General features: G+C 42.0%; 1 protein-coding gene across 3 annotated transcripts in view; it reads right to left on the minus strand.

Moving 5' to 3' along the window:
• NADK (NAD kinase) overlaps nucleotides 1-12,877 on the minus strand; it is a 41,209-nt gene extending 28,332 nt beyond the window's left edge. The window contains exons 1-3 of one of the 3 annotated variants that reach the window (XM_090024054.1): nucleotides 12,546-12,877; nucleotides 7,550-7,636; nucleotides 5,217-5,436 (exon numbers count right to left, since the gene is read on the minus strand). In XM_090024054.1, coding sequence (XP_089880180.1) covers nucleotides 5,217-5,395 — 179 coding nt within the window. In that variant the 5' untranslated portion in view covers nucleotides 5,396-5,436; nucleotides 7,550-7,636; nucleotides 12,546-12,877. The remainder of the gene's footprint in view (nucleotides 1-5,216; nucleotides 5,437-7,549; nucleotides 7,637-12,545) is intronic. The other 2 variants (XM_090024055.1, XM_090024053.1) reach the window with 2 other exon arrangements.
• Nucleotides 12,878-14,728: the final 1,851 nt, after the last annotated feature.

Raw genomic sequence — 14,728 nt, forward strand, 5'->3', positions numbered from 1 at the left:
CCTCTTTCCCCGACAGACTCATCAGCCAATGCTTCTCTCCAAACCGCAGGGCTGCACTCTTGGCCACGTGCATGCTGCGGCTGTGCATATGCACAGGGCATTTATCAGCCACATCAGGCAAAAAAGCCAGTTGCTGATGCTCTCAATTTTCTCCTATAAGTCGGTGCCAATCCAATATGGGACCAATGTATCGGTGCATCTCTAGCTTCCATATAAGTTTCAGGTTTGCGTCATTATATCTTCTAAGTTTCTTCTCATCTTTGCTACATTTTCAGTATTAGGTTCCAACACCTGTGATGAATTTGCTGCTCCTTTGCATCTAGTAGTATAGACCCTGCATCCCTTGCAGGGTCAAGCTCCTAATACATGAAGTATTGCACCATATTTTTGAAGCTTGACCTCAAAAGTTAGATCTCCACTCCCATATAGAAGAAAAATCAGTCTTTAAATCCAGGGTTTTTAGTAGAAGCTCTTTAACTTGGTATATTATTTTATTTAAATTATTTTAAATGGATTGCATTAAATGTATACCTTAGCCTATGCTGTGCTAAATTCAAATTTCATTTGAAATTTAATTACACTCAAATTTCATTTTAAGCTGGTTTATTTTGAAAAAGGAAAACTATAATTTAAATATATTTTAAAATCGGACATATTTTTCTAATAAGGAGAATTTGCCTAGGCTGGTTCAGACAGGGATGTTCCTTCCTTGAGCACGATTACAACAAGACTTCTCCAGATTCCTTCCAGACCTACTTTACCAAGATGTAATGCTTTTGTTAAAATTGTATGAGTAATCATCGCTGCGTTATACTTCATCGTTACACGTGAGCTCTGAACTTAATTGTGCATGGTCTAGACACAGGACTTCTTCTACTTCTAATGCAAGTTTACCTTGAGCCCCAGCTTCCTCCATTTCAACAAAGCTGTAAAACAGGGATAAAGCTTACCTGATCTAAAATAAAAAACTAATTCCAGCAACTAAGTGAGAAGTGCTATAAGCATTCAAGTTACTCCCAGCTGGAGAGTGTGCCTTTCCTGTGCTTCACTCCAGTAACATGGTAACAGCTGTTCAAAGCAAGTTTATGCAAACACAATATTAGTAGCGGAGTAATTCTGTTATATAGTAGCAGAACCCAAGAGGTGATAAGACATTCAACATTTGTGGCAACTCATCCCAAGAGTCACAGTCTGCCGCAACACAGACAGGAGATGAAGACAGGAGGAAAGTGATACAAGCACAGGCAGGCAACCAGGGCAATATCCTGTTAATTGAGTAAACTTTGCATTAATAAGAAAAGCAAATATTTCCTTTCCTCTAGCGGGACGACAGAAGTAACATTGGATCCGTGCATCAGAACAATATGTTTTCATATCCATGAAATTTTGGGCATGGCTGAACTTGTCTGATAAGAAGGCATAAACAGAAAATGTTTGAAAGCTGCCTATGTTTATTTTATCAATACAGAAACAGAAAAACAAGTGTTTTAATGACTATTTCTCAATAGTCTAATGAAAGAAAATAAGCAACTAGAATGCATAAGAGCAAAAACAGTACTGATAAGCTTCTACACTCTTTGGAATGATTTTGCTTTTAATTGTGGTGCTAAAATAATCTCCTGCTTCCATCCCATTGCATAGCTTCCATGTCATCCAAGTTCCTCTCAACTGTTCTACCCTCTACCCATAGGGATTCCTTCACAGTACTCCGAGTACGGCTAAACTCCTTCCCTTTTGTCCCACAGGCCTGGGTAGGCACCAAGAAAGCTAATGTCTCTCTGAACCAGTTAATTTCTAAATCAGTGATTCTCAACCAGGCTGCTCAAGCACCCTAAGCTGACACCAGGTCTTTTGAAGGGTGCCATGCAGTGTGCAGAGATAAGCAAAGGGTGAGGAGGAAAGCAGATAAGCATATGCTTGAGCCCTTTCCCCTGCCCACAGCCACTTTCCAGGCCATCTGCAATGAGGTAAACACTGTAGTATATAAATTAGCTGTTGTGGATTGAGTGGCACCCGATTTCAGAAGTTACAGAGGGGTGCCTTGTGACCAAAAAGGCTGAGAACCACTGCTCCAAGATGCCACCCTGCACTGCTTTCCGCCTGACTTCAGAGTAGCACGATTAATTACCTCTCTTATCAAAAGTCACTTTTAAATACCTGTCCCATACAGCATTCAAGTAACAAAGGCTACACTGGGTGTAACACATTTGTAATATTACAGTACACACTGTTTAGATTTGTATACTGTAAGGCCCATACTGCAAACTGCTGAGCACAACTCCTGCTGAGATCAATAAAAGTAAAAGCAAAAGCAAATCAGCAGCTTGCAGAATCACAGCTTTAACCCTGGTGAAGAAATCTGTATTTGCCAAGTATAATTTATTCATTCTTATCACCACACCCAAATAGCTCATATGCATTTTAAGAACCCAACACGGGTTCATTAGAGACAGGTCCTGTCAGACCAACCTGGTGGCCTTCTATGACCAGGTCACAAAATCCTTAGATGCAGGGGTAGCAGTGGACGTAGTCTTTCTGGACTTCAGGAAGGCCTTCGACACTGCCTCTCACCCCGTTCTCATTAAAAAAGTGGGGGACTGTGGCATCAACACCTACACAGTCAAATGGGTCGCTAACTGGCTGGAGGGCCACACCCAGAAAATGGTGCTGGATGGGTCATTTTCTACCTGGAGGGATGTGGGCAGTGGGGTCCCGCAGGGCTCAGTCCTCAGGCCCGCACTGTTCAACATCTTCATCAGCGACTTGGACGAAGGGGTAAAAAGCACCCTGTTCAAATTGTTGATGACACTAAGGTGTGGGGAGATGTGGCCATGCTAGATGGGAGGAATAGGCTGCAATCAGACCTAGACAGGTTACAGGGGTGGGCGGATGAGAATAGGATGGGTTTCAACACTGACAAGTGCAAGGTGATGCACCTGGGGAGGAAGAACCAGCACCATACCTACAGGCTGGGGAACTCCCTTCTCATCAGTGCAGAGGCAGAAAAGGATCTTGGAGTCGTCATTGATGCCAAGATGAACATGGGCCAGCAGTGTGGGGATGCAGTCAGGAAGGCCAACAATACCTTGTGGTGCATCCACAGATGCATATTGAGCAGGTCCGGGGAGGTGATCCTCTCCCTCTATGTGACACTGGTCAGGCCACAGCTGGAGTACTGCATCCAGTTCTGGGCGCTGCACTTCAGGAGGGATGTGGGCAACATGGAGAGGGTCCAGAGGAGGGCCACTTGCATGATCAGGGGGTAGCAGAGCAAGACCTACAAGGAGAAGCTAAGGAACCTGAACCTGTTCAGCCTCCACAAGAGAAGGCTGAGAGGGGATCTAGTGGCCTGTTACAAACTAGTCAGGGGGGGACCAGCAGGCATTGGGGGAGTCCCTGTTCCCCCGAGCACTACCAGGAGTGACTAGAAATAACAGTCACAAGCTGGCAGAGGGTAGATTCAGACTAGACATCAGGAGGCGCTACGTCAGTCAGGGCGGCTAGGATCTGGAACCATCTTCCAAGTGAAGTGGTGCTGGCTCCTACTCTGGGGGTCTTTAAGACAAGGCTAGACGAACACCTTGTTGGGGTCGTTTGTCCCCAGTGTACTTTTGCCTGCCAAGACAGGGGGTCAGACTTGATGATCCGCTCAGGTCCCTTCTGACCCTACCTACTATGAACTATGAATAAAAAGTTTAAAATCCTGTGCACACAATCTGCATTTAAATACTGTTGGCTATCTGGCATCTTCCACACAAAAAGACTGCTTTCTTATATTATACTTTGCTGTCAAACAGGTACCTATAGAACCTTCACGTGTTAACAAAGTTTGCACGGTCCTGCAAAGACTTCTTAGTATTGACTCTACGCACTTGCAGGTACTCTGTCAAGGCTGCATTTGCTAAGAAACATTTTTATACAAGTACTTAAATGAATGCAGTTTACAGGCAATTGGTTCTAGGTCTCAGGAGAAGATGCTGAAGAGGTCTATATCCCAGAAGTTAGCTTAGAGGTCCATGGTTAAAGAGGAGCGCCTAGATTCTCATTGCATCTTACCAGCTTAAAAAACACCTGGAGGTTTGGTACCTAGATCCCTCAATAGCAATCTGGTGAGTGACTGAGAGAAAATGCCTCTGCCAGATCCCATCACAAGGAGAAAGATCTAAAATACTAAGACCCGCTCCTACATTCTAAAAAAGCCTGGAACCTTTCGCCTTGAATATCAAAAACTTCAAATCAGTGTACCTGTAACATCAAAATTTGTTACATGCTTTGATTTTGTAAAGATGTATATGGCTCATTAGGTTAGACTGAAACATGACAGAATACAGAAATCTGTCAGAACGCCAAGCTACTCTGAGATACTATAAGTTGGATACTTTTTGTGATGGTGGTCTTAAAAACTGACAATTAGCTTAAGACGAACTGCACTCTCACCTGTTTCTGACAGCAAGGTCTGTGCCAACAAGCTATGGAGACAGATTTTGTCCAAAAAGAACGTGTCACAGCTAGAAGTGTACACAGACTTTCTTTAAGTCAATTTTCTCATCCATAGGCAAGCACTTTGAGTATATGAATCACTCCATATTTACCTCTTATTTGTTAGAAGAATTATCTAATACTTTAAAGGATATTACATTCTTGTGAAGACAAAAAAAAAAAAAAAAAAATCACAAAAAATTTCACATGAGATTAGATGTTTGCTATGCAAATACAAAGGATCAATAAATTACTTACTGAAGAAACAGCAAACTTCACACAAGAAATACGCTGGAAAACTAAACCTTTATCTGTCTTCTATTCAAATCATGTCAACCTCAGCAACTAATAAAAAACTATCAATACAAATTAAAAGCTATTAATAAAAAAAAAAAGTCAATAAATTGAAGAGAAGTAGACTAATGGTTTAATGTAGGTGTAGTCCATAGTGTGGTTTGCACGAGTAGGTGTTACATAAAAAAACTACTGGTTTGCTCCTGCACAGACCCCTTCTTTTTTTGTGCATTTTCAAATGACACACTGATAGCAACTACAGCAGTTATTGAAATCAAAGAGCAATATCTGAAACGGTATACTGCTTTTGGCAGTCTTAAATGTTGCAGTGAAATAGGCAGAAACAAGTAGCTGGCAGAATCATGCAAGCAATCAATTCTGCCCACTTAAAAAAAAGACAAACCATAAAATAACCATCAACTAATGTTTAGCTGATTTCATACCTGAATTCTTTGGTGCTCCCTAGAGCTGGTGAAGCAGACAAACTGCGAGACTTAGCCCGACCCCGGATAGGGTTAGCACAGCTCCACTCCTCATCATCGTGACAGGCTGAGCAATGATAAGCTGTTTCTGAGCTCACTTCATCTCTACTACTGTGAAATTTTTCTGGTTCTATCTCCATAGTGAAGGTAAAGAAACTTCAGTCAGGGGAAATATAAAATCCTATGGGAAGAAGAAAGTAAAGTTTTAATTAAAGAGAGTAAACATACCAAAACTGACAGAGACATTAAGTTGATAGTCTTAGAATCTGACAATTTTCAGAGCAATTTGGAAAATATGTGCTTTGCCATATCACAAGAAGGAAACTAGCAGAAGATAGAGGAGAAGTGATGCATATTAGATGCTCCTGATGGCAGAGGCTTGGGTAGTTTGGCACAACTTGCACCTGCAATTTGCAGAGCGGATAACAGCTTTATCATTCCGTAAGAAATGTTGTACAAAAGCAAAAGTGTTTCCCTTTTAAATGCAACATCAAAATCTGCAAATACATTCATACACTTGGCTTTATCCCCAGATAAGGGCACTTAGGACATTTATACATATACATTTTCGTGCCCTGGTGTGTCAGAGCAGACTCAATTAATCAAGTCTGCTCCGCATGAGCTGACATGCACTGCACTGCATTGCATGCAGTTGTATAGGCGGCAAAATGAGCATCAGCACACAGAAAATGGTAGCAGTACGCTTTTGAACTAAAAGCCCTTCAATGCATTTTAGTTCAAAAGCACGCTGCCATCATTTTCTCAGCTATGATGTGCATTCTGCCACTTACATAACTGCAGGCGACACAGCACCAGGTGCTTGTAAAAAGCACCCACCAGTGGTGTAAGCATGTACACAAATGCCTTTAATGCTTTGTACAATCCTTGTCTGGGTTTAAGTGCTAAAAGGATTAAAAGCATCAAGTTATAAAATCAAATATTTTTTTCACTGCAGCTTTGTATCTCAGCAACTACAATACTGAAGATGTGACGCAAATGAATAAATGCCATTCAATTAAGTCACAAATGAGTCATCATTAGATAATATAGAAGTTCTTAGTTTAAAATACTTCACAAAAAGATTAATCTTAATCCCCTGTAAAGGCACCAAGCAATTTGCCTGCTCTACACACAGAGATATTGAGAAAGCAAGATTCGGCTGTTCGCGCCAGTACAAAGATAGTCGGGATGAGAGCCAGAATCAGAACTTTGAACTTCTGGATCCCAGAACCCTGAGCACAAACTGTGCCAGTCACAAAACATGAAGAAAATAAAAATGCACAACAATATACATTAAAGACAAAGCACTGGCTTCGAGGTTACAAAAAGCAGAGCAACTCAGTTCTATGAAGCTGTTTGTAGAGATTCATACACACATTTTAAAGTAGTTGAGAAAGACCTGTTAGGAAAACTGAATAGCAAAAAGCTTCCAGACAGGCACTTCATGCTAAGTTTCAGGCAACAGGAAATGTATTAAACTTCCTGTTGCATGGAGTTGATTGAAGTAGTATTAAGACAGGCTGAACTACAGAGGAAGGAATGGACCTGCTGAGTTAAATTAAAAAAAAAACAAAAAAAAACAAACCTTTATGAAAATATGATAGCTACAGTTGTTACAGCTTCAGCAAACTAACTCTAAACTCTGCTTTCCTTGCTGCTTCCAGCCTGACTCTGATTAACAGACAGCGTGTAAGTAATAGCAGGAACAGCTTTATAGTGGATGAGCACAAATGCACATATAGACAGACACTTTTTTAATTACTTTCTCCCTTCAAACCCTATTTAAAGAGAGCAGGGCCCTACCAAGCATTCAAACCCAAGTGTATTTTCTCACTACTCAGATACTACAGTACTCTTCTCTTGCCTTGGATTTCATGAAGCCAAAACAGACATTTGATACTGAACATTAAATGGAAGTATGAAATATTCTTCACTGTAAGAAAACTGACCAAAGGATCCAGGGCATCTCCAAAATCTGAGCCTCCAAATCTTCTCACCTTACCAAAAGCTCCCTTTGGGATTTCAACTTAAAAAATGAATATATTTTAGTTAGAAACAAAGCACTCCACCACACAGCTCCAGAGTCTGCTCTCCTATATTCAGTGCTGCTTTTTCCACCAATACTAAGAATTCTGCATCTGTGTAGTCTCTCACTATGGCTTCACCCAGTTGAAGAATAATCCTTATCAATATATAACTAGCAAACAAGACTAAGTATATAAAGGAAAGCGAATCTGGAGACAAACAGTAACCAAGATAATTAAGCATGGATAAATATTTTACTCTTTACTAACTTTGTTGGAAGCTTATCTCGCTATAATATTTGCAGGATTGCATTTTTAATGTGTCTGTTCTTCTACTGCATAGAATCCCCATGCATGCTGTAAATGGACAGGATAGCATAAAATTAGAAGAGACTTGGAAGCAGAAAGATGTTAATAACAGTAATGGTTCTTTGCCATACTACAGTAACTTCCAAATACCACAAGATCTCTTACAAATAAGACGACATTTTGTAACCCCCTCATTATGCATAGGGAAACTGTCTCTGAGGAGATGTTTTAGAGCTAGCATTGGTTCATTAATGAATTGGTTGGAAGTGATACTTAACATATCAATAACCACTGCTTCATTCATTTCTGGTATGCATTTGTCCCCTAAAGGCCACAACGACAAAAAGAAAAGCTACAATTACCAGCATGCATTAATAATTTGTAACATGGTGAATGTGTTAAGAAACCAGTGTTTAGTTGCTAGTTACTTACTGCTTAGAACCACCCATGACCTTGAGCTGGGAAAGGCTCATTTCAACATGCTTTTGACTTTCCTGCTGTCTAGTAATTACTGAAGAGGGGGCCCAATTTCAGATACACTGAGCAAAACAACATACCTGTTTGGGAGTCACTTATTTAATTGGTGCATGCTATTATGTATTAAAGAAGACTGAGAGTTTGAATTTAATATGATGGAAGTAATTATTACTAGAAAAAGTGTTTGTTTTGTCCTAGAGTTTTATACAATTTCTCAGGATTCCTGGCAGGCTACTGCTGAACTAGTTATACAATGCAGTTCACTTTAGGGAATTATTAGGTACAGAAAATTTAAACATTAGGCATTATACGCATCAAATGAAATGTGAAGAAGTATTTCAGCATATCGGTATTTAAAATATGTTGTGCTGGAAAGCCCCTTGTATTTATTTATTCACCTTCTGAAGCAGTACAGGCCAATGTTTTTAACAGGCATTCCACAAATTAGCTCTGCGCCTTCCCATGTACCACTCCAGTCCACTTCTCTTTTTCCTTCCCAAGCTGCTGCTCTTTCTGTTCCCTACCCTATCTGCCACTGTACTGCTTCTCCCCTCTCCAATCTGTCACATGCCACACACAGAGGCTGCCTGTACCACAGGTTGGCCACCCTGTTCTGAAGCGAACCATTACTTTTATTTTGGAGATTCAGGGATCACTGGTTTCTCATGGGCACTGGTAATCCTATACAGGATTCTTAATTTAAAGTAAAGTAGTTTTGAAGATCAAATAGCAGGAAGTTTCAACTTTGTTTTTCCTTACAACTTGCCTACAAATACATAGCCAAGTTTCTTTCAGCCTATTAGCTTCCAAAGAAAACACCATATATAGATAAGAAAATAACTGTTTATTGACTGTCTATACACAGAGCTGCTTTACGAAACACACACCATTCCAATATATTATATCCAAAAATCAATTTAACATTTTAAAGATACAATCCAGTGCCTTAACTCTGTAAGTGTCATCCTTTGTCAGTGATGTATTTGGTAGCCGTGTTGGTCTGAGATAAAAAAAAAAAAAAAAAAAAATGCAGAACTCTAGAACTGTTGGTTCAGAGATGATACCTTTTATTAGACCAACTAAGAAATCACAAAAAAATTATAATTTTTTTGTGATTTCTTAGTTGGTCTAATAAAAGGTAATTTTCTGTGATTTCTTAGTTGGTCTAATAAAAGGTATCATCTCTGAACCAACAGTTCTAGAGTTTTTCAATCCTTTATTGGTGAAATTATAATCCAAGATATACTAAGGATCTTGTAATTGTCAAGCACATGAATATAGCTAATGTACATCACATACAATATCCAAACATTGGTTCCTTCAGTCTCCAGCATCTTGTTATTTCCATGAGACTGTACTATGTGCCATCATATCCCAAGTCAAAGGAATTACTGTTCTGACTTGTCATTACATTTTATTTTGACTGCTGCTTATTAAGCTACCATTAGCCAATTCCGGTTTGCTTGTAGCAAGTCATGCCCAATAGCCAATATTTTTATGCTTACCCAAAGCCAAATGCTATTCAGTTCTTCAGCAAAAGTGACTATCAGCTCCCACATACCTACTTCCCAGTACATAGTTTGCAAAGCACAGAAGCAACATACCTTACATGTTATAACATATAACAACTGTTCCCTCTAATCAGGAAACACAGTTTCCTTTTTTGTACTAACTTCAACTAAGAAGCCTGGTAATATCATCTTGATCTTTAAAGATATGTTTCACTGTAAATTGCCTGAAGGAAAAAATCTGAACTAGTAAAGATCAAAATATTTTGTTGGCATAGCTTTTGTATATGATTAGGACGTTGATCACTCAGGCAATTTCACAGAGTCAAACATGAGATATCTGAAAGTACACTCATGTTTTCCAGGCTTTGAATATTTTGCAAATTCATCACCCAACTAGGTAACTCACTGATCCCTTCCAAGTGCCTTTACAATGTCTTATGAGCATATAAGGTTGTGGTCTCACATATTTTGGGAAGGAAATTTATTTTCAAAGTGAAGTTAGTCATCAAAATGACTCTCCCCCCCCCCACCTGCCCAAATATGCAAACTTCTCACATGCTAGAAACTACTACCAGCTTACCAATAAATGACAGTTTCAACAGTTTAATATTTCACTGTTTTGGATATACCAGTCCTTATAACTATTGGAACATATTCCCAAGTATCAAATTTCATACAAGTTTTCCCCATAATTTTACATTGTAAACTTGTTAGTTAGTCAACATGAAGACACATACTCCAGGCAGCAGTCTTGATACATATTTTGAATCCTTCCTTTTTCATGTCCCTATGACAAGGTATTTAGCAGAATTCACAGACTTGTTGGAATCTGACATGGCTGTGCCATGAGCACTTCTGTTATGGCCCTGAACTTCTGACCTCTGGGCTGTCAATCCTGCACCTATATCACCCCAGCCCCCCTAAATTTTGAATGATATATGATTTATTAAAAATGGGTATAAAGCACTTGAGCAACAACAGATAAATGTTTAAAAAAACATTTTTTGTCACAGTTATTAAAAAGAGCAGAGCTTACACCTGGAGTTTTAAAAAAGTTAAACCATCTTAGATGGCAAAACCCCAATGTAAGAAGTGAACTCTCAGAAACCAGGTCTTTGGTTTAAATCAGGTGCAATCCTCCCTCCACCAAAGATCATTTTGTATTTAATATTCAGTCACTAAAACTGAAGTCTCAAGAAATTGGGACCAACTTGCATCACTGTGTGTACAAGGCAATAAAGTCGATGTTGCAGATAAAGGAGCAATTAAGAAATTCCAACTTTATTTAAAACAAACACTTGATCCTCAAGGAGGTCTCTTGAAGCATACTGAATATATATATATTTTCTTATCTAAAGAAGAGTCTGATCTAAAAAAAAACAAACAAACAAACTCCTACAACAGTTTCAGGATTTTTAAGGAAAGTCACCAGTAGCTTGTCTTCAGTCATTTATATCCTCCTCACTCCTCTACCCTGCAGCTGCAGCAGAAAGGCAATATTTTTCCTCCCACAAGTTTGCTTTCAAACACCTGTATAGACAGCTGTTATGCCTCTACAGGCAGATGTCTGTGAGAACTTCTCAAACAGCCTTTCAGGAAAGATAGATTCAAAATGCCATGCAGGGGCAGGAAGATGAGATGGAAGAAAACTGAAAACTTGTTATTACCAGTAAGCTATTTTCTTCTGCGTCTCTTCCCCTGGATTTTCTATCAAGTACCAGCATGGCAATAAACATGGCAGATGTTCCTAAAAGAGTCTCTTGGAAATGTACCTGCCAAGTGCAGCATCAGTGGAGAACACTAGCTTAAAACTACAAATCAGGGTGGAAGGAGCCCTATCGGGAGTCCACAGTCTTCAACCACGCAATGTTTCCCACCTCAGAGTGTATAAATTACTGTACAGATTACATCGGGGGGTTGGTTGTAGCTGTGCTGCTCTACAGACACAGGCAGACAAGCTTCTTTGGGTACATGTGATCTCTTTCATTAAACCCAGTAGTTGGAAAAAACTGTTCTTTGCAAACCCTTGGGCACAAACACCCTTCTTCAGGCATAGGTGGAATCTGCTGCTGGTCTGCAGTACAAAATGAAAATCCTCACAAGTCACACACCATTAGTTACATGACATACCATCCCTCCCTGGAACCTATACAGGAAATCCTCAGACAACTGCAACCCACACTCCCTCTTGCAAAGAACAATTTTTCCAACTATTTAGTTGGTCTAATATTATTATTATTATTATTATTAATAATAATGATGTCACATCTACTCAAAGATCCTTGTCTGCCAGTTTAGATTACATGCTGCTTCCAAGATATCCTAAGACTCCTGGGAGATCAGCATAGGAAACAAGGATTTTGGGATCCGATTCTTTTTCCAACAGATATATAGTTTAGGAGCAGTCTTGTCCACAGATCCATAGTCACAAACAAGATTTTAAGATCGCTGGAACCCAACTATTAAAGCTACCCATGGGTCAGTTCCTTCAACTTTTAAAGCACAAGGAGAAAAATGGCAGCTTCCTCCCAACCCCTACCCCCCAACATTTTAAAAAACTCATTAACTTCAGGAGGTAAGACCCCAAGTTCACCAGATGAGACACCTTTCTTAACAAAGCACCAAAGCACTTCAGTAATGCAGTTCCCATTCACATATCATTACACCTAAAGCGTCCACAAGGACAGCTGTCACCAGCCTCCATCAAAACCATTCCCGGGGTGGAGTCACCTAACCGTTTTACACCACCAAACTCCTGCCGCCGCCGTTAGCACAAGACACGACTCAGTTCTGCCTTCAGAAAAAAGTTAACTCCAAAAAAAGGCACAGAAGATGAGGCCGGGAGGGCCGAAGGGGTCATCGGGGCCAACCCCTTGGTCGGAGCAGCACCAGCCCCAGGCAGAGCACCCCCAAGCTGGCCCGCGCTTCCTCGCGAGGGTCGCACGTGTGGACGCGCACAAGCGACTGACCCGGGTCCTGCCGTGCTCTTGACGCTGCACTGCAGCGCTTCCGCTCCGGCCACTTCACGCCGCTGCGCTCGCAACACGGCGGGCCCGGGCGGGGCAGCCAGAGCCCGCACCCCGCCGGGCCTTCGACAACTTTCGCGGCCGCGCCGCCCCGCACTCACCGCCCCCCTCAGAGACCCACGAGCCCGCCCCGGTGGAGGTGGGGGCGGGGGCGACGGCGGCTGCTGGTGCGGCTGTCCCAGGAGCGGGGCCGCCCAACCCCACGCGCCTCCATCGTCTGCCTCCGCCTCCTCAGCAGGCCCAGCCCCGGGCAGGCGAGGAGGGCACAGTACTCATGCGCACTAGGAGCGCCGGCTTCTACCCAGACAGCAACGTCGTGACGCAAGCGCGGTTGCGTTCCGCAGTCCCGGCAGTTGGGAGGGGGAAGAGGAGGAAACACCCATATCGCGCCTGCGCGAGCCGGGCCAAGGGTAGACGTTACTGCGTGTGCGCTGCGCCTCTTTCTGCGGGTGTGTGATACCAGCCGGTGCGCCCCGTTGTTTCAGCCTTTTACCGTCCATCAGCAAGAATAAAAGTGTTCAAAAGGTACGAGGAGTTTTGAGTTTGGTAGCCGTGTTGGTGTAAGACAAAAAGAAATGCGCAGATGTAGAAGTTTTGGTTCAGACAGGATACCTATTATTAGACCAACTACGAAATCACAACAAAACTGGCCCTTTCTGCAAGCTTTCAGGCTCGCGCCCTTCATGGGACACGGGGAAAATTAAAGATTACCCTGCCTGATCTGCACAGCAGAGAGACTCTCGTGGACCCAGAGGGACAGGCCTCTGTCTTAAGCTCCCTTTGTGGAAAAATGGAGTTTATTTCCTACCGATGGGGACTTTTTACCATCTTTAATTTTCCCTGAGCCTGATGAAGGGTGTGCACACCCCATAGCTTGCAGAACGAGACCACTTTCTGCAGTCTCTTAGTTGGTTTAATAAGAGGCATCAGCTCTGAACCGAGACTTTCAGAGTGTTGCATTTGATAACTTTTGAGGTATCTAATTGACAGCACATGCAAAACCCAAGTGTCTCAGGAAGTCCTAACCAACTTCTGGGTTTGCGGTCAGCACTTTCTCAAGCCTGACTGCTTGCCTCCAAATAAAAAAATGCTTCACCGGTGATGTCCCAGTTGTCCTCACTCACTGGCAGCTTACAGTGAGCAACATAAAATACAGACAACTTATTTGCATATTTTTCACTGTATGAGTTTGCCAGCAAATGTGATGATTTTGAGCCTCCAGTATGATCATTTCATATTTAAGACTTGGCAATGCTGCGCAGGTGGCCAGCACATGTGAGCTCTTGAACAACTGAGCACCCCCCAAGGCAGGCACACACAGGAAGTGCCCCACAGCCCACGTCTCAGCCCAGTTTGACTAAGACAAAGCGAGGCTGGGGAATGCCAAGGCCTCTGGGCCTGGGGCTTGCATACACTGATGCCTGCCAGGATTGGGGGGGTATCAGCAGCCCCAGACCAATGGGCCTGGGAGGGAGGGTACTTGCCTGGTGGTAGCAGGTTCACCAGCAAATGCAGATGCACTTGTAGAAGCTGTGATGTAGATTTCTTTGGAGTAGGTGAGGTGCTGGCACCAGTGTCATGTAGACAGGCTCAGAGCAGGGATATGACAAAACATCAGCATACTGAACTCCTGCCTTGGGCCACTGCGTGCCACAGGTGGAGCTGCTATAGTTGGAAATGTTTAGAGAAATCCTACAATAAGTAAGTGTATCATCATGAGACTGACTCACTCAGCAGCTTCAGCTAGACACCAGGCAAAATTAGCAGCAGGCAGCCTCCTACGCAGGATTTTAAACAGGAACACAGACAGAACTCCAATAAATGGGTGTGATGCTTTAGTGTCAGGTGCAGGATCTTTCATAAGATGGTTGGTGAAATAATGGCCCTGTTCATCAGCAGACATGATTTCTTCAGCTGAACTGCAACATCCTCAAGCAAGGATTAGTTATTTCTGCTAATTGTGCAGGATGCTTCACACACTCATGATCACTGTAAAACACGGACTGTTCTGCATTCATCCCTAAACCATGGAGAGGAGCTATGTACCTCCTGAGTACTGATAGATCATAGGTGCAGGGCTGTTATTGGGAGTGCTGCTGTTATGGAATGGCATACAAGAAACTGTA

Source organism: Crocodylus siamensis, chromosome 12 (assembly GCF_052110815.1).
Source record: "Crocodylus siamensis isolate JL-2025a chromosome 12, ASM5211081v1, whole genome shotgun sequence".
Lineage (NCBI taxonomy): Eukaryota > Metazoa > Chordata > Crocodylia > Crocodylidae > Crocodylus > Crocodylus siamensis.